General features: G+C 42.4%; 2 protein-coding genes across 9 annotated transcripts in view; both read left to right on the top strand.

The window, feature by feature from the left end:
- ttpa (tocopherol (alpha) transfer protein) overlaps nucleotides 1–7184 on the top strand; it is a 7904-nt gene extending 720 nt beyond the window's left edge. Inside the window, exons 3-6 of the mRNA XM_027139205.2 lie at nucleotides 3990–4143; nucleotides 4317–4510; nucleotides 4716–4826; nucleotides 6811–7184. Of these exons, the coding sequence (XP_026995006.2) occupies nucleotides 3990–4143; nucleotides 4317–4510; nucleotides 4716–4826; nucleotides 6811–7005 (654 nt within the window). The 3' untranslated portion in view covers nucleotides 7006–7184. The remainder of the gene's footprint in view (nucleotides 1–3989; nucleotides 4144–4316; nucleotides 4511–4715; nucleotides 4827–6810) is intronic.
- Nucleotides 7185–16485: 9301 nt separating this feature from the next.
- Nucleotides 16486–22500, top strand: part of asph (aspartate beta-hydroxylase) — a 25164-nt gene continuing 19149 nt past the window's right edge. For 4 of the 8 annotated variants that reach the window (XM_047820623.1, XM_047820622.1, XM_047820620.1 and 1 more), the window contains exon 1: nucleotides 18574–18759. In XM_047820623.1, the coding sequence (XP_047676579.1) occupies nucleotides 18714–18759 (46 nt within the window). In that variant the 5' untranslated portion in view covers nucleotides 18574–18713. Of the gene's footprint in view, nucleotides 16959–17775; nucleotides 17803–18571; nucleotides 18760–22500 lie in introns of those variants that run through there. The other 4 variants (XM_047820619.1, XM_047820616.1, XM_047820621.1 and 1 more) reach the window with 3 other exon arrangements.

Raw genomic sequence — 22500 nt, 5'->3', positions numbered from 1 at the left:
AACAGTTACTTTTGACAGTAACTAATACTCTAACGCATTAAATAAAGTAACTCTGTTACCGTCAGCGTTACCGTTAGCGTTACCGTTAGCGTTACCGTTACCTTACAGTGTGTTTGTCCGTTACTTTATTACATTAATACATTTAGGCTGAACTGTAGCCTACAGACTGACCTGTTTACAGCAGTGACGCAGTGTAGGATTGGTGGATGCCAACCTGTAAACACGCCGCCGCCGCACTGTGGGCGTGGTTCCGTGTGGGCGTGGTTCCGTGTGGGCGTGGTTCCGTGTGGGCGTGGTTCCGTTTATTCATGTATGTGCGGCAGTAAGGGCGAGTCGAGGCGAGAGCAAGACGAGTTTCTCTAAGTGGAAATTATTTCACTTTAGTTAAGCATAAAGACAAAAACCTTTTAGTCAAATGTAAGCTGTGTGTTTGTGGTTCAAAGCTCCATCTAATAATAATAATAATAATAATAATAATAATAATAATAATAATAATAATAATGTTTAATGTATATAGCGCCTTTCCCAAGCTCAGGGACGCTTTACAAGGTACAGTATTTCAAGACAAATGAAATATCGTGTAACAAACAAATCATACATCATACATCATACATCATACATATTCGTCAGACATTTGCCCATGACGAAGGATCACATGCAGCTGCATGAGATGATAACAGAAGACAGGACTATACACAAACACATCCATCTACTGCCATAAACACCAACTCCAATCTGGAGGTAGAAACTACAGGCCTTGATGAAGCTGGACTCTAACCCGGTGTCGGTGGACACACTCGGGGTGACTCGAGCCGCTCCAGCTAAACAACACGACTAGACTCTAACCCGGTGTCGGTGGACACACTCGGGGTGACTCGAGCCGCTCCAGCTAAACAACACGACTAGACTCTAACCCGGTGTCGGTGGACACACTCGGGGTGACTCGAGCCGCTCCAGCTAAACAACACGACTAGACTCTAACCCGGTGTCGGTGGACACACTCGGGGTGACTCGAGCCGCTCCAGCTAAACAACACGACTAGACTCTAACCCGGTGTCGGTGGACACACTCGGGGTGACTCGAGCCGCTCCAGCTAAACAACACGACTAGACTCTAACCCGGTGTCGGTGGACACACTCGGGGTGACTCGAGCCGCTCCAGCTAAACAACACGACTAGACTCTAACCCGGTGTCGGTGGACACACTCGGGGTGACTCGAGCCGCTCCAGCTAAACAACACGACTAGACTCTAACCCGGTGTCGGTGGACACACTCGGGGTGACTCGAGCCGCTCCAGCTAAACAACACGACTAGACTCTAACCCGGTGTCGGTGGACACACTCGGGGTGACTCGAGCCGCTCCAGCTAAACAACACGACTAGACTCTAACCCGGTGTCGGTGGACACACTCGGGGTGACTCGAGCCGCTCCAGCTAAACAACACGACTAGACTCTAACCCGGTGTCGGTGGACACACTCGGGGTGACTCGAGCCGCTCCAGCTAAACAACACGACTAGACTCTAACCCGGTGTCGGTGGACACACTCGGGGTGACTCGAGCCGCTCCAGCTAAACAACACGACTAGACTCTAACCCGGTGTCGGTGGACACACTCGGGGTGACTCGAGCCGCTCCAGCTAAACAACATGACTAGACTCTAACCCGGTGTCGGTGGACACACTCGGGGTGACTCGAGCCGCTCCAGCTAAACAACATGACTAGACTCTAACCTGGCGTCGGTGGACACACTCGGGGTGACTCGAGCCGCTCCAGCTAAACAACATGACTAGACTCTAACCCGGTGTTGGTGGACACACTCGGGGTGACTCGAGCCGCTCCAGGTAAACAACATGACTAGACTCTAACCCGGTGTCGGTGGACACACTCGGGGTGACTCGAGCCGCTCCAGCTAAACAACATGACTAGACTCTAACCCGGTGTCGGTGGACACACTCGGGGTGACTCGAGCCGCTCCAGCTAAACAACATGACTAGACTCTAACCTGGCGTCGGTGGACACACTCGGGGTGACTCGAGCCGCTCCAGCTAAACAACATGACTAGACTCTAACCCGGTGTCGGTGGACACACTCGGGGTGACTCGAGCCGCTCCAGCTAAACAACATGACTAGACTCTAACCTGGCGTCGGTGGACACACTCGGGGTGACTCGAGCCGCTCCAGCTAAACAACATGACTAGACTTTAACCGGACCGTTAGTTAGGGACAGTGTTGTGTTTGTATAGACTGTAAGGTATAAAAGGGCATTAATGGGAACATTAGAGTGCGTTCTTTATAAAAGTTACTAAAAAGTGACATTTAACAGTAACACGTTACTTTTTGGTGTAAATAATCAACAAAGTAATTGAGTTACATTTTGACTGAACTAACTAGTAACTGTAACTAGTTACTATTTGTTAATAACTAGCACAACACTGGTCAAGACACAGGACTGATATTTAAACACAGAGCTTAAAGATAAGACATAAAGAGCCACTCTGTGTGTTTTAGGTGTCATTGTGTGTGTAACATCTCACTGTAGCTCTGCTGTGATGATGTAATGTACATACTGTAACAGGTTGACACTCCATAATTAATGATGTTATGGCAGATTGTGGTTTTTACACTTTTAGCTCATGGATAAATAGTGTAAATAAATGTTGGTTTAAATAAAGTTTTGTTATTTGAGAATGTTTTTGTTCATTTATAGACTTAACAAGCTGACAGTGTTGTAGTGAAACGCTGACACTACAGTAGGCCCTTTAATCTATCAGACACTTTTTTATCCAGAACAACTTACATTTATCTCATTTATGTAACTAAGCAATAGCAGAAAGGTGGTGTTGGGAGTAGAAATCTGCCGTACCGTCACTACACATGAAGGTTTTTTTCTTCCATTGACATTTTTAAATCTAGAAACAGAAGAGATTCCACAAGTTATCTTGTCCTGTTATCCTGTTACCTTCCCATTGGATCCAATCCCTTCCTCAGTGCTCCAGACCATCTCATCCTCCTGCACTTCATCCCTACTACCATCAGAGGCTCCAAAACATGTACCAATTGCATTCTAGAGAGTCCACTGTTCTCTCTGGATCTACCTAATCTGTCCTGATGCCTTACTTCTGGTTGGAGTCTCATCACATTGTGGTGCTCACTGCTGCCGGGGATGGATCTGCATGGAGCCTGGAGATACATGGGACTGCAGTAGATAGAACCACTTGCTGTTGCCATGGTCGGTTTTGTGCTCAGGTCACCATCATTAAAAGTCTGAGGGCATTGACAATAAGGAATTAGTGTTAAATACATAACATTTATTTATAAGTTGTTAAAAAGCTCCTTGTTGCACAATCCCGACATTATTTATAATCACATGGTGTCACACAGATAAGGATGGGTTTGATTTTGGGTCTGGTTCCTTCAATACATTAACCTAACTAAGTTCTCTTACACCACCCCATGGCTGTGCTCCTTCAACGCCTGTAACTGTTGCATCGAATTTAAGCACTTCTGCTTTGCTACAAAGCCATAAACGGACCAGCACCCTCTGACCCGGGGCACTTGAAATAGAATTGAATTGTATTGAATTAACTGGCAGAGTGCGAAACACTATGGTTCTTAGATTGCATTTTAGGGCTTGTACTCATGAAAGTTTTTAATGTAAGGAGTTGCTCTGAGCCCTGAATAACTCTGAAGATAAGATTCCTAGTTAAAAATCTTTTTAAGCTACGTTTGGAGCTCTCTGAGATCGTTCTTACTCTCCATATAATTAGAGTCCTGTCCAGAATAACAACCAGTCAGGAGCTATTCTGATGTCAGGGTCGAGGTCTTTGTCCCCACTGAGGTCATGTAGGAATCTGTGATGTGCTAAATGTGCATTAACTCTGAGGCACAATAAAGAACATTGAGTGAAAACCTGACTGTGTCCTCAGAAGCTTATATATCTGTGTCCTTAGAAGCTTTTTATATTACACGTTTATGATGTTTTTCCACAGTTATTGATTAATTATCATAACTGGAGACAAGAGTGTCCTGAAATAAGTGCTGATCTGCGACCGTCCTCCATCATTGGCCTTCTGAAAAACAACTACCATGCGGTTCTCAGATCCAGAGACGCTGCTGGGAGCAGAGTGTTACTGTACAGGATTGGTCAGTATTCAGATATTCAGAATATTCATCAGATTAAACATTGAGTTCTTATAAGAGCCGACGATGGCATTATGTCATCAGCATAAACATGTGTAAGAGTTTTGTGAGGATCTGAGAAAATCTGTGACGTATAAAACAAGCCATGATTATTCCTGTCATCTGTCTGTTTCCAGGTCGGTGGAATACCAAAGAATTTTCAGCGTATGAAGTTTTCCGCATCAGTCTCATCACATCTGAGCTGATTGTACAGGAGAGTGAGACTCAGATAAATGGACTCAAAGCTATTTTTGACCTTCAGGGCTGGTGTTTCTCTCACGCCTTCCAGATCACACCTTCACTGGCAAAAAAGATTTCCTGTATCCTCACGGTAAACATTATTAATATTTCACTACTCCAGAATATGTTCAAGCTAATACATTATTTATTAAACAGGTATCATTATATTAGAATATTCATTTTCCCAAATTATAATATTTACACTCACTTGTACAAAAAACATTTATGGCGTATCATAACCTCTTATGGCGTCTCATAACCTCTTATGGCGTCTCATTTCTCTCTCATTTTGTCAGGACTCGTTCCCGTTAAAGGTGCGTGGGATCCACTTCATAAACGAGCCCCGATTCTTCCGCCCCGTGTTTACGATGATCAAACCGTTTCTGCCAGACAAAATTAAACAGAGGGTCAGTAAATATTCACTTTTTCTTTGTTTTCTCTAATAAGCATAGTGTCTTCTTTAACACTTTAACATATCTATGAACCCACCCACCCCTTCAGACCCCACATCCCCAGGTCCTTCCACCCCCCACCCCCCTCTAACATACAGCATTGGTCTGCTCATTCTTCACTTTATCTGCATATGCCTTGCACTGCTTTATTTATTTACATTTCATTGCTAATATTTTGCACCTTGGGACCGAGAGAAATACATTTTCAATTATTTTCTTATGTACTGTACATGTGAAAGAGTTGACAATAAAGAGAACTTGAACTTGAACTTGAATCTGCAACTGTAGTTCAGTGCAGAAATTACCAGAGCTGTAGAAAATGAAAAGTAATGAGAGGAAGTGTCAAAAATCCATAAATTAAGGTAAATAATGTTATTACTAGTAATTATTATAATAATGACTAAAGAAATGGTGTAGTAGAGATATACAAGAATAAATGACTGTCCAGATCTCTCAGAGAGAACTGAAAATGGCAAACTGTTGGATTGGCACTTCACCTGTGTCTCACCAGTCTCTGTTAGATCTAGGACGTCACCTCTGCATGTAGGCACCATTGTGCTGGACATACATAGCAACTTACAGTCGTTACCAGACAATCATACAGCCGTGTCAAATATGTTGCTCTGAAATAGTCCGAGTGAGAGTTGTTCATCCGTCTCTGGTGTGTCACATAGCTGACTATCACAACGTTGTTGAAGGTAAAACAAGGCTTAGTGTCTCAAAACTGGCAAGAAGAAATTCAAGACCAGACAGAAAACCCTCGATTCCAGTTGGTGGATCTCGTCCCACAGCTCTGAGGCAGCACACTGTTACAAAGGGAATTAGTGCCTGTTGTAATGATCTCTGGCTAATAGGACACCAAACCCAGGCCTTCTGTTGGGAATGCACTGAGACACCATCGTGCTGATTCATTCAGGTTTTTATTACAAGAACAGGAATTTAGATTTAAACTCAACTTTCAGCTAATCTACTGTTGATGGTGTTTTTTTAATGTATGCAGAGCATTAGGGCCTTTTTACCCCCGGTCACTTCGTGTGTTGTCTCTGATCCAATAGCTGTCTGATCTGTTAAAACTGTCCCATTTACATCAGACCACATAAACGCGTCTCGGCGAATCGGATATCGATCCGATCTTTCTGCTCTCGCCCACAATGCAGATATATTTGACCTCATTTCCGGGGTAACTGTAACAGAACACACTTTGGTGTCTGCGGTTGTTACAAAAAAACAGCGATTACTGTTTGCTGCGTTTTCGCTGGCGGCAGCAGCGCGTTTTAAGCCCCGACGAGACGCCTGGGTGAAAGGTCACCTGCGAGTGACGTAGTTCCGTTTGGGAGGAGTTTAGCGCTGACGTATGTGGCTCGAACAACCACATTCATTTACACCTGTCCAGTTTCATCTGAAACGCGTCCCAGACCACCTCCTGAAGGGGTTTGTACCATCGGGTTTATATCCGTCTCCAAAACGTTTCAGAGGGCATTTAGACCTGGTCTTTTTACCATGGGGTAGATATCTGATCACAGAAAACACAGGAAGTGACCAGGGGTAAAAAGCCCCTTAGATGTGTCTCCCTGATGGCATCTCCATCTCCACACCAAATCTGTTCACATGGTTTTATTTATTCAATTGTCTGGTTCTAGTTATATAAGACTTTTAACTGGAAAACTGAGAGAAGACTTTATAGATCAGATACTATGTCATACATTACCTCTGTGACACTGTGCATGTGAAGGTGTCCAGGTGAATCTCACTGTCCCTCATGGTTAGAAGGTGTGAACAAGCTTCATGGGAACATCTCACAATTACACTAACTAATAACTGTCTGTTTAATAAAAGAAATTTATCTGATAATTACTAAACCACTGTGTTGATGACTTTAATATTTAGCAGTTGAGTTATTGTAAATGAAAAGATGTTTATAAGTATGTTTGTGCTATAGATTCATTTCCACAGCAGCCAGTACACGACAAGCCTCGCTCAGTTCTTCCCTCAGTCCATTCTCCCTCTGGATCTGGGCGGCTCAGGGCCGAGTGTGGACGAGCTGTGTGAGGAATGGACAGAGAACATCCTGCAGGCTGAGGACTACCTACAGGGTCTGTGCATGGAGTTAGGAGGAAACTCATCTCAGAGCTGATGACATCATTGTCTTGCTGATGTTCTGACTAAACTTCTCACTTTTACTATATTACAGAAATGAGAAGTTACTAAATGGCTGCATATATTTTACTGAGTTCATTTATAGCAACATATATTTTGTTTTTTACAGTTTCACAGGTCTTCCTCCCTCATTAAACAATGAAAACTGTCCAGTAATATCATTTATACTCAATTTTTGTACCAAATTTCAATTCATTTCACTTTATTTGTATAGCGATATTAACAATGTTGTCTCAAAGCAGCTTTACAGTAGTATAGAAACATAATGAAATGAAATAGCTATTTATTTCTAACATTCATCCTACTGTGCAAAAATCCCTAAGATGATTTGAGGAAGAACACTTGAGACGAACCAGACTGTGAAGTGAACCTCATCCTCATTTATATCTAAATAATGTCAATGTAAACAATATCCTTTCTACAAGAGTTTACAGCCGAGTCTCGGGCCGGCAATACCACGACTGAGGTGCCCTTGAGCAAGGCACCGAATCCCCCGACTGCTCCCCGGGTGCAGCAGCATAAATGGCTGCCCACTGCCCGGGTGTGTGTTCACTGTGTGTGTGTGTGTTCACTGCTGTGTGTGCGCACTTTGGATGGGTTAAATGCAGAGAACAAATTCTGAGTATGTGTCACCGTACTTAGTTGTATGTCACGTCACTTTCAACACAATGGTAGTTCAAAGACAGTGTGATAGTCTTCAAGTGTTTTTATCTACAACAATCCCATGGGTAATTGTTTGTCCATGCACCATCAGGTAATGAGACTCTAACCAGAAGTCAGGCATCAGGATGCATCAGGCAGGTCTTGAAAGAAGAGGTCTGCAGCAAGGCTCTTAACCCTCAATTGCTCAGTTGTATACATTGAAATAAAATGTAAGTCACTCTGGATAAGGGAGTCTGCTAAATGCTGTAAATGTAATGTAAATGTAAACCACTGATGCCCAGACCAAGGCCTTCCCACTAAGGAGAGACATGACAAGTGCACATTCCAGTTGGTGTGTGAAAAAGAAATCACACCCTCGGCACCAGTCTGGGTAGGTGTTAAAAAGCCTGGAGCAGGTGCAAATTGGTGGTCTGGAGGACTTCCCCTCATGCGGGATAATGGCCTGGAGTTGAGCTCTGCTGGCAGTGTTCTGTAATACACCTCCTGTAGCACCAGATGTAGCACAGAGCATTATAATCCAAAAAGCTGTTAGAGAGGAACATATTCAAAAACAAGGTGGCAGATTATTTAATAAATCAAGCAAAAACAATGTTTATACACAGGAAAACATACAGAAAACATACTCTAAACCTGATGGGAGGTGAGAGCTCCCTCTAGCGGGCCAGTGGCGGGATAGCAGGTGGAGCCGTTTCACTCATCTGTGGAAGCTAATATTTCAATTTCAATGTATTTGTAATTTAATTCCCTTCGTCTCAAAGAAAAAAAAATTTGAAGTATAAAATCAGAAGAGAAAAATATAAACATATATAATAATAAGAAAAAATAAATAAATGAATACAAAAATGTAATGTTTGAAATTAATTTAAAAATATTAATTTAAAATTTTAAATACTATTTATCTCTAACATTTATCCCTAATGATCAACCCTGAGGTGACGATGGTGAGGAAAAACTCCCTGAGGTGATATGAGGAAGGAACCTTGAGAGGAACCAGAAGTGAACCTCATCCCCATCTGGGTGACACTCTACAGTAAATAGTGTAAATGTAAATAATGTCCTTTCTACAACAGTTTATAACAGTGCAGCCGAGAGCTCCTGAGGAAATAATGGGTCATCGTAACATCTGAGTTCAGCTCAGACCTGATTGCTGATAAACACCAGATCATGTTTATAATACCATGTAATATATCATTTTTATAACAATTTTTTTTAATTAAAAATGTAAAAATTTCAGGAGATATGTATTTAGGTTTTGGAGATTTTGTGGTAAAAGACTGCAGGAAATTAACCCTCCAATTTGTGTGTGTGTGTGTGTGTGTGTGTGTGTGTGTGTGTGTGTGTGTGTGTGTGTGTGTGTGAACTTTGTGCTTGTATTTAAAGGATAAACACACCTTCAGTTGTCTGTCAATAATAAACTAATATTTCAGTCCAGCTTGTGTTGTGTCCTCAGTGCAGTTAGTGTTGAGTCATTTGTGTAAATGTGAAAAGAACTACAGTAATTTGCACATTGGTGTAAATGCTAAAAGACTGCAACAGATAATCTTCAGAGCAATTAATGTAAAACACGGATCTAAATCTAATGTCACACTAACAAATGAGAAATGAACACATGGCCGCAAACTGGTTTCTTCTATGATGCCAAAAAATAAGAACTTAAAACCCTGAAATTGTGATAAAAGTTAAAGATCTCACACACACAAGACGCAGGACACACAAGACACACAGGATCTCACAGGACACAGGATCACACAGGATCACACAGGACACACAAGACACACAAGTTCACACAGGACACAGGATCACACAGGACACACAAGACACACAGGATCACACAAGACACAAAGGATCACACAGGACACACAGGATCACACAGGATCACACAAGACACACAGGACACACAAGACACACAGGATCTCACAGGACACAGGACACACAGGATCACACAGGGACACACAGGGACACACAGGACACACAAGGTCACACAGGACACAGGATCACAAAGGACACACAAGACACATAGGATCACACAAGACACACAGGATCACACAAGACACACAAGACACAAAGGATCACACAGGACACACAGGATGACACAGGACACACAGGATGACACGAGACACACAGGACACACAAGACACATAAGATCACACAAGACACAGGATCACACAAGACACACAGGATCACACAGGACACACAGGACAACACAAGACACACAGGATCACACAGGACACACAGGATCACACAAGACCACACAGGATCACACAAGACCACACAGGATCACACAAGACACACAGGACACAGGATCACACAGGACACACAGGATCACACAAGACACACAGGACACACAAGACACACAGGATCAAACAGGACACAGGATCACACAGGACACAAGATCACACAGGAAACACAAGACACACAGGATCACACAGGACACACAGGATCACGCAAGACACAAAGGATCACACAAGACACAAAGGATCACACAAGACACACAGGATCACACAAGACACACAGGATCACACCGGATCACACAAGACACACAGGATCATACAGGACGCACAGGATCATACAGGACGCACAGGATCACACAGGTCACAGGATCACACAGGACAAAAAGGATCACCGGACACACAGGACACACAAGATCACATAGGACACACAAGACACACAGGATCACACAGGACACACAAGACACAAAGGATAACACAGGACACACATAATCACACAGGACACACAAGACACACAGGATCACACAGGATCACACAAAACACACAGGATCACACAGGACACAGGATCATACAGGACACAAAGGATCACACAGGTCACAGGATCACACAGGACAAACAGGATCACAGGACACACAGGACACGCAAGATCACATAGGACACACAAGACACACAGGATCACACAAGACACACAAGACACAAAGGATCACACAAAACACACAGGATCACACAAGACACACAGGATCACACAGGATCACACAGGACACACAGGATCACACAGGACACACAGGATCACACAAGACACAAAGGATCACACAGGATCACACAAGACACACAGGATCACACAAGACACAGGATCATACAGGACACACAGGATCACACAGGTCACAGGATCACACAGGACAAACAGGATCACAGGACACACAGGACAGACAAGATCACATAGGACACACAAGACACACAGGATCACACAGGATCACACAAGACACAAAGGATCACACAGGACACACAGGATCACACAAGACACACAGGACACACAGGATCACACAAGACACACAGGATCACACAGGATCACACAAGACACACAGGACACACAGGATCACACAAGACACACAGGATCACACAGGACACACAGGATCACACAAGACACACAGGACACAAAGGATCACACAGGACACACAAGACACACAGGACACAGGATCACACAGGATCAAACAAGACACACAGGATCACACAAGACACACAGGACAGAGGATCATACAGGACGCACAGGATCACACAGGTCACAGGATCACACAGGACAAACAGGATCACCGGACACACAGGACACACAAGATCACATAGGACACACAAGACACACAGGATCACACAGGACACACAAGACACAAAGGATAACACAGGACACACATAATCACACAGGACACACAAGACACACAGGATCACACAAAACACACAGGATCACACAGGACACAGGATCATACAGGACACACAGGATCACACAGGTCACAGGATCACACAGGACAAACAGGATCACAGGACACACAGGACACACAAGATCACATAGGACACACAAGACACACAGGATCACACAAGACACACAAGACACAAAGGATCACGCAGGACACACAGGATCACACAAGACACACAGGATCACACAGGACACACAGGATCACACAGGACACACAGGATCACACAGGATCACACAAGACACAGGATCATACAGGACACACAGGATCACACAGGTCACAGGATCACACAGGACAGACAAGATCACATAGGACACACAAGACACACAGGATCACACAGGATCACACAAGACACAAAGGATCACACAGGACACACAGGATCACACAGGACACACAGGATCACACAAGACACACAGGATCACACAGGATCACACAAGACACACAGGATCACACAGGATCACACAAGACACACAGGATCACACAGGACACACAGGATCACACAAGACACACAGGACACAAAGGATCACACAGGATCACACAGGACACACAAGACACACAGAACACACAGGACACAGGATCACACAGGACACACAGGATCACACAAGACACACAGGATCACACAAGACACACAGGACAGAGGATCATACAGGACGCACAGGATCACACAAGACACACAAGACACAAAGGATCACACAAAACACACAGGATCACACAAGACACAAAGGATCACACAGGATCACACAAGACACACAAGACACAAAGGATCACACAGGACCACACAAGACACACAGGATCACACAAGATCACACAAGACCACACAGGATCACACAAGACACACGGGACACAGGATCACACAGGACACACAGGACACACAGGATCGTACAGGTCACACAGGATCACACAGGACACACAGGATCGTACAGGTCACACAGGACACACAAGACACACAGGATCAAACAGGACACAGGATCACACAGGACACAAGATCACACAGGACACACAAGACACACAGGATCACACAGGACACACAGGATCACACAAGACACAAAGGATCACACAAGACACACAGGATCACACAGGATCACACAAGACACACAGGATCACACAGGACAGAGGATCATACAGGACGCACAGGATCACACATTTCACAGGATCACACAGGACAAACAGGATCACCGAACACACAGGACACACAAGATCACATAGGACACACAAGACACACAGGATCACACAGGACACACAAGACACAAAGGATAACACAGGACACACATAATCACACAGGACACACAAGACACACAGGATCACACAAAACACACAGGATCACACAGGACACAGGATCACACAGGACACACAGGATCACACAGGTCACAGGATCACACAGGACAAACAGGATCACAAGACACACAGGACACACAAGATCACATAGGACACACAAGACACACAGGATCACACAAGACACACAAGACACAAAGGATCATGCAGGACACACAGGATCACACAGGACACACAGGATCACACAGGACACACAGGATCACACAAGACAAAAAGGATCACACAGGATCACACAAGACACACAGGATCACACAAGACACAGGATCATACAGGACACAAAGGATCACACAGGTCACAGGATCACACAGGACAGACAAGATCACATAGGACACACAAGACACACAGGATCACACAGGATCACACAAGACACAAAGGATCACACAGGACACACAGGATCACACAAGACACACAGGACACACAGGATCACACAAGACACACAGGATCACACAAGACACACAGGATCACACAGGACACACAGGATCACACAAGACACACAGGACACAACGGATCACACAGGACACACAAGACACACAGAACACACAGGACACAGGATCACACAGGACACACAGGATCAAACAAGACACACAGGACAGAGGATCATACAGGACGCACAGGATCACACAGGTCACAGGATCACACAGGAAAAACAGGATCACCGGACACACAGGACACACAAGATCACATAGGACACACAAGACACACAGGATCACACAGAACACACAAGACACAAAGGATCACACAGGACACACAGGATCACACAGGACACACAAGACACACAGGATCACACAGGACACAGGATCATACAGGACAAACAGGATCACAGGACACACAAGACACACAGGATCACACAGGACACACAGGATCACACAGGATCACACAAGACACACAGGATCACACAGGACACAGGATCATACAGGACACACAAGATCACATAGGACACACAAGACACACAGGATCACACAGAACACACAAGACACAAAGGATCACACAGGACACACAGGATCACACAGGACACACAAGACACACAGGATCACACAGGACACAGGATCATACAGGACACACAGGACACACAAGATCACATAGGACACACAAGACACACAGGATCACACAAGACACAAAGGATCACGCAGGTCACAGGATCACACAGGACAAACAGGATCACAGGATCACACAGGATCACACAAGACACACAGGATCACACAGGACACAGGATCATACAGAACAAACAGGATCACAGGACACAGGATCATACAGAACAAACAGGATCACAGGACACACAGGACACACAAGATCACATAGGACACACAAGACACACAGGATCACACAAGATCACACAGGACACACAGGATCACACAAGACACAAAGGATCACACAAGACACAAAGGATCACACAAGACACACAGGATCACACAAGACACACAGGATCACACAGGATCACACAAGACACACAGGATCATACAGGACAGAGGATCATACAGGACGCACAGGATCACACAGGTCACAGGATCACACAGGACAAACAGGATCACCGGACACACAGGACACACAAGATCACATAGGACACACAAGACACACAGGATCACACAGGACACACAAGACACAAAGGATTACACAGGACACACATAATCACACAGGACACACAAGACACACAGGATCACACAAAACACACAGGATCACACAGGACACAGGATCACACAGGACCACACAAGACACACAGGATCACACAGGATCACGCAGGACACACAAGATCACACAGGACACACAGGATCACACAGGATCACACAGGACACCCAGGATCACACAGGACACACAAGACACACAGGACCACACAGGACACACAGGATCACACAAGACACAAAGGATCACACAGGATCACACAAGACACACAGGACACACAGGATCATACAGGACACACAGGTCACACAGGACAAACAGGATCACGGGACACACAGGATCACACAAGACACACAGGATCACACAAGACACACAGGACACACAGGATCATACAGGTCACACAGGATCACACAGGACACACAAGACACACAAGACACACAGGACCACACAGGACACACAGGATCATACAGGTCACACAGGATCACACAGGACACACAAGACACAGGACACACAGGATCACACAGGACACAGGATCATACAGGACACACAGGATCACACAGGACAAACAGGATCACACAGGACCACACAGGATCACACAGGACACACAGGATCACACAGGACACACAGGATCACACAGGACACAGGATCATACAGGACACAAAGGATCACACAGGTCACACAGGATCACACAAGACACACAGGACAAACAGGACACACAGGATCACACAGGACACAGGATCACACAGGACAAACAGGATCACTGGACACACAGGATCACACAAGACACAGAGGATCACACAGGACACAGAGGATCACACAGGACACACAGGATCACACAAGACACACAGGATCACACGGGACACGGGATCACACAGGACAAACAGGATCACAGGACACACAGGACACACAAGACACACAGGATCACACAGGACACACAGGACACACAGGATCAAACAGGACATACAGGATCACACAAGACACACAGGATCACACAGGACACTCAAGACACACAGGACACAGGGTCACACAGGACAAACAGGATCACACAGGACAAACAGGATCACATAGGACACACAGGATCAAACAGGACACACAGGATCACACAGGACACACAAGACAGACAGGACACACAGGATCACACAAGACACACAGGATCACACAGGACACTCAAGACACACAGGACACAGGATCACACAAGACACAAAGGATCAGACAGGACACACAGGATCACACAGGACACACAGGATCACACAAGACACACAGAATCACACAGGACACACAGGATCATACAGGATACACAGGACAAACAGGATCACAGGACACACAGGACACACAAGATCACATAGGACACACAAGACACAAAGGATCAGACAGGACACACAGGATCACACAAGACACACAGGATCACACAGGACACACAGGATCACACAGGATCACACAAGACACACAGGATCACACAAGACACACAGGATCACACAGGATCACACAAGACTCACAGGATCACGCAGGACACACAGGACACCCAGGATCACACAGGACACACAGGACACACAAGACCACACAGGACAAACAGGATCATACAGGTCACACAGGATCACACAGGACACACAGGATCACACAGGACACACAAGACACACAGGACAAACAGGACAAACAGGACACACAAGACACAAAGGATCACACAGGACACACAGGATCAAACAGGACACACAGGATCAAACAGGACACACAAGACACACAGGATCACTGCAACCTGTAACAGAAACTAAATCAGCAGTTAAAATGTGTGCAGATGATCATGATAACACCATAATCAGGAACCCCAGCTCACTATGTAGGACATACAGCAAAGTCCACATGTTCCAGGCTACACTTTTTTGCACACACTCACACATTCTCTCTCTCTCATTCATACACACACACACACACACACACACACACACACACACACACACACACACACACACACACACACGCACTTTCTCTCTATCATACACACATACACACACTCACTTTCTCTCTCTCTCACACACACACACACACACACACACACACACACACACTCTCTCTCTCTCTCTCTCTCTCTCTCTCTCTCTCTCTCTCTCTCACACACACACACACACACACACACACACACACACACACACACACACACACACACACTTTTACGAAATCTGAAAATAAACTTAAACAAATTATATAATCCTTCTATTTTAATATTTTAAGGCGTACACGAATCAGGGCGAAACCTCGCGATAAATCGCGAGACTTGGAGTCTTCCATCTTGCCACGTTCCAGCGCATGCAGTGGGCGGGGTTTAACCCGCGGCTATCCACACGATTGAATCAAAGCAAGAGCGTTTGTATGGGGATTGGATGGATTTTTATTTATGCCCCGCCTACAGCCACATTCCACATTGATCACTGGCCGAATGCTGAGTCACTCAAACCCAGTGGTCGGTGCAGGGGGAGGTTTGGTTTTAGTGGGTTTCATTATTTAGATCTCTGCAAAAATCTGTAAGATTAAATTCAGCGTGTAAATCTGATTAATTAGAGAGAAAAGAGACACAAGCTACATCCGGCAAGAGGACATGGCCACGAAGAAAACGTCACGGGGACAAAGCAAGAAAGGTGTGTGTTCTATTCCCATAAGTTTGGGGTTGTGTTTATTATACTGTGTTTATTATACTGTGTTTATTATACTGTGTTTATTATACTATGTTTATTATAGTGTGTTTATTAATACTGTGTTTATTATACTGTGTTTATTATACTGTGTATTATACTGTGTTTATTATAGTGTGTTTATTAATACTGTGTTTATTATACTGTGTTTATTATAGTGTGTTTATTAATACTGTGTTTATTAATGCAGTGTTTATTATACTGTTTATTAATACTGTGTTTATTATACAGTGTTTATTATACTGTGTTCATTAATACAGTGTTTATTAATACTGTGTTTATTAATACTGTGTTTATTAATGCAGATTAATACTGTGTTTATTAATGCAGACATTAATTATATTTCATCTCTATCATCACTGCTTGGATCTGATTTATGGTCGAATTTAATAGTCAGTAATTTTCAGTAATATTCCCTGGATGTGTTTGGTATTCTGTATGAGTTGGATTTCTGACCTATGTATTACATCAAAGTGTGTGTGTGTGTGTGTGTATGTACGCGTGTGCCTGCGTGTGTGTGTGTGTGTGTGTGTACACATGTGTACACGTGTGTGTACATTAGTTACGTAATGTAATAATAATTTAATTATAGCTAGGGCTAATAGTCATGGTGTGACGAGTTTAGCTGTAATCTTGTAGTACTTTTATAATTAACACTATTGTGTTCTTCGACACGTGTGTGTGTGTATGTGTGTGTACGTGTGTGTATGTGTGTGTGTGTATGAGCGTGTGTGTAATATAATGTTGTCCCTACACCTTTCAGCCTGTGACTCTGAGGCCTGAACACATGGTAAACTATGACATTTTTTTATAACCCATTTTTTCTTCATAATATAAAATCTGCTGCCACTAAACATTTCACACGGTGTTCGGATTGTGGGAGTGTTTTAGTGTGTACTCATCCGAGTGTGTATACAGGTTTGTACTCGCACTGGTGTGTACAGGTGCTGCTACAGGCTTGTGTGTTATTTAACTGTGTGATACTGATTGCAAACATGTTTATGTGAATGTAAGGGAGTGTTACAGGTGTGTAAGGGTGTGTGTGTGTGTGTGTGTGGTGTGTGTGTGGTGTGTGTGAGAGCACGGTGATCTGGAAATATATTTAACGACTATTAAGCTGTCGTTGTGCCAGTGTGTGATTTGCACAATATTATTGAATAAGCGCTTGTGTTGTTATAAGTGTGTGCATGCTGGTGTCTATGTACACATACATTTTGTGTGCACGTGTCAAATAACTGGGTGTGGATGATGAATTTGCACTTGTGTTGGTATCTGTGTTGTTCACACATGCATGTTTTGTGTGTGTGTGTGTGTGTGTGTGTGTGTGTGTGTGTGTGTGTGTGTGTGTGTGTGTGTGTGTGTTTATGAATGAGGGATGGCATATTTAAGGAGAAAGCAGTGGGCCTAAAGCACAACCTTATGGAACACTGGAATTTACATGTCTATGCATATTCACTAGTTGAGGACTGACGTCACGGTTTACCAGGAGAGGGCGCTGTTTAACTCTCGGCGTGTAGAAGACTATCATGACAATGATGTCAAAAGCTCCAGTAAAGTTAAAGGGTAAACAGACACAACCCTGATCAGAAGCTGGTAGTTCACTGCTGGTCTATAAATAACCCAGGGGTTGTCTGGGTTCCATGGTGAATTGTGTTGGAACAAAAGGCTGTGCAGCTGCAGGTTTGGGACGAGTGTGGAGCAATGGGGGAGCCGAAGGCAGAGGTCACTGTGCTGAACCAAGAAGGAGGTAAAGGGGAAAATAGGGTTTATAGAGAAAAGTGGAGATCTTCAGAGTTAACTTTGTTTTCAGATCAGTTCAATTAATGTCCACTGTGTGTTTATACTTTAATATGTAAATATATATAACACCTTTATTTTCAAACAACTTTAGTTTGTGCTCAGTTGAATTTTATTTGTATAGAACTTTTAATGATGGATGATGTCACAAATCAGTGTGATCAGTACTTTAGTAAACATGGTACATTTATACACACCTTTGGGTTTGAGCATCAGTGATGAAGTGTTCAGTGATGAAGACTGTATATTGTATCAAAGTGACTTTTTTTTGTGTATGTATACATGCACACACACACACACACACACACACACACACACACACACACACACACACACACACAGAGTAGTGAGTGTGTGTGACCATAAAGAACAGAGTAGACTCAGCACCTGTTCATTCTCCCTCAGCTGTGTGTGTGTGTGTGTGTGTGTGTGTGTGTGTGTATTTATATCAGTAACCTTTTCAGCTTCACTCTGATCTTCAGCTTTAACACATCACACATTCAGACTTTATTTCTGCTGTTCTGTTTGTTTATTTCTGTTCACGCTGTACATCATCAGTACGTTTATACTTCAAACATGTTGATGAATAATAACAGCATCGTCATCTCTATCATCACTTCACCATAGGGTTGGGGGATAAATCGATTTTATCGATTAACTCGAATGTGTAGTTTACATCGATTTGTTTGAATGAAAATCGGTTTTCTCTTTAACATCCGCTGACGCTCCCCTCTGGGCTCCCGTAGTTACACAAACAACATGGCAGTGAAGAAGTCGTTCCCAATAAAGGCACAGTGTCCTGTCATATGGACTTGGTTCTGTTTTGTGACGTCAGACACAGAGCACACAACATCCCGCTGCACAGTATGTTTAGGTAGCAGTACGACTAATTTACTGCAGCACCTTAAACACAGGCCTGCTGTCCAGTGGGAGACATGTTACACCCTGCGAAATGAAAAGACCGGCAAAAAACAACCTACCGTCTTAGAAACATTTACAAACTGTATGCAGTACGATAAGAAGGTGGCCGTTGGGAAGCGATCACGGATGCAGAGAATTCCTGTTATACTCCTCACCAAACATTATACACTGTTGTGTGACTTAAGTAAAGTCAGCCACATATTCACAGGTTGGAGTTTCCTGAGTCAATAACTCCTGAGCTAAACGCTGTTACTACACAAATAACACCTCTTTTCTATCGTAGTAATGTAGAGACACAGCTACAACACAATTCTCCTCAAATTCAGCTTTCCTCAGCGTTGGACAGAATACACAAGTCTGTATGTGTGAACACCTAAGAGACAGATTAAAGGGACCGTCTGCAAAGTTCAAAACCAGAAAAGCGAATACAATAAAAACAGTCAATAACTTCACTGTAATACTTTTTTATATAAAAAATCATAAAAAAAAATACAAAGAGACATTTCCCCCAAGTAAATGTTGTTATATAACTATCAGGACATCAGTGGATTTGGTGACAGTACAGTGTATTACAGTGAAGTTACAGACCGCTTTTCGGGTTTTGCACTTTGCGGACGGTCCCTTGGAATCTCTCAGGTGTGTATAAATAAATATACAGAAAAATACATTTTTTTTTGTTTAAAAATCGGGGATTTTTATTTCAGGCCATATCGCCGAGCCCTACTTCAGTGTGATCATCATCACCATCATAATCATCACATGTAACATGATCTCGATCATCATTTATTATAGCCATATTTAGTTATATTGTATAGAGTGCGTGTGTGTGTGCGTGCATGTGTGTGTGTGCGTGCATGTGTGTGTGTGTGCGTGCATGTGTGTGTGTGCGTGCATGTGTGTGTGCACGTGTGTGTGTACGCGCGTGTGTGTGTGTGTGCGTGCACGTGTGTGTGTGTGTGTGTGTGTGTGTGTGCGTGTGTGTGAATAATCGCACCAACTGTGATCTCCTTCTCACTAAGCTGCTTGGTGAAGGTCTTGAAGCCCATTCCAGCCTTGTATAGGTCTACAGTCTTGTCCCTTACATTCTTGGACAGCTCTTGGTCTTGGACATGGTGGTAGATGTAGTAGACTAGAGGTTAAGGGGTTAAACTACCAGTTGGAAGGTCATGAGTTTGAATCCCAGGTCCACCAGGCTGCCACTGCAGGGCCCCTGAGCAAGGCCCTTAACCCTCAATTGCTCAGTTGTATAAATTGAAATAAAAAAATTGTAAGTCAGTCTGGATAAAGGAGTCTGAATTCTGTAATGGTGGAGAGGTTGGAATCTGATGGATTGTGACATTTGTCTTTTCTACAGGTAACGAGCTGAGATTAGGAACATTTCCCTTTAAGAGAGTCGTCCTGATCTCAGCTCATTACCTGTACAGAAGACCCCTGGGAGCCAGAAATCCTGCTGACTGTTGGGGGGTCAAATACTTACTGCACTCATTACATTACAAATCAGTGTGTGACTTTTTTGAAATGTTTTTTTTTCTGGATTTTGTTGTTTTTCTGTCTCTCACTGTTAAAATAAACCAACACTAAAATGACTGTTTTACAGAGTGCAAATGTACAAAATCAGCAGGGGGCAAAATCATTTTACCTCCAGTGTGTTTATAAATATATTACAGTGTGTTTATAAATATATTAGTGTTTATAAATATATTACAGTGTGTTTATAAATATATTACAGTGTGTTTATAAATATATTACAGTGTGTTTATAAATATATTAGTGTTTATAAATACATTACAGTGTGTTTATAAATATATTAGTGTTTATAAATATATTAGTGTTTATAAATATATTACAGTGTGTTTATAAATATATTAGTGTTTATAAATATATTACAGTGTTTATAAATATATTACAGTGTGTTTATAAATATATTAGTGTTTATAAATATATTAGTGTTTATAAATATATTAGTGTTTATAAATATATTACAGTGTGTTTATAAATATATTACGGTGTTTATAAATATATTAGTGTGTTTCTAAATATTAGTGTTTATAAATATATTACAGTGTTTATAAATATATTACAGTGTGTTTATAAATATTAGTGTTTATAAATATATTACAGTGTTTATAAATATATTAGTGTTTATAAATATTACAGTGTGTTTATAAATATTAGTGTTTATAAATATATTACAGTGTTTATAAATATATTAGTGTGTTTATAAATATTAGTGTTTATAAATATATTACAGTGTGTTTATAAATATATTACAGTGTGTTTATAAATATTAGTGTTTATAAATATATTACAGTGTGTTTATAAATATTAGTGTTTATAAATATATTACAGTGTGTTTATAAATATTAGTGTTTATAAATATATTAGTGTGTTTATAAATATATTACGGTGTTTATAAATATATTAGTGTTTATAAATATATGTGTGTTTATAAATATATTAGTGTTTATAAATATATTACAGTGTGTTTTATAAATATTAGTGTTTATAAATATATTACAGTGTGTTTATAAATATATTACAGTGTGTTTATAAATATTAGTGTTTATAAATATATTACAGTGTGTTTATAAATGTGTGTTTATAAATATATGACAGTGTTTATAAATATATTAGTGTTTATAAATATATTAGTGTTTATAAATATATTACAGTGTGTTTATAAATATTAGTGTTTATAAATATATGACAGTGTTTATAAATATATTAGTGTTTATAAATATATTACAGTGTGTTTATAAATATATGACAG

Source organism: Tachysurus fulvidraco, chromosome 11 (genome assembly GCF_022655615.1).
Source record: "Tachysurus fulvidraco isolate hzauxx_2018 chromosome 11, HZAU_PFXX_2.0, whole genome shotgun sequence".
Classification (NCBI taxonomy): domain Eukaryota; kingdom Metazoa; phylum Chordata; class Actinopteri; order Siluriformes; family Bagridae; genus Tachysurus; species Tachysurus fulvidraco.
Note: the sequence above shows the minus strand (reverse complement) of the source record. Positions and strands in the feature narration are given on the sequence as shown.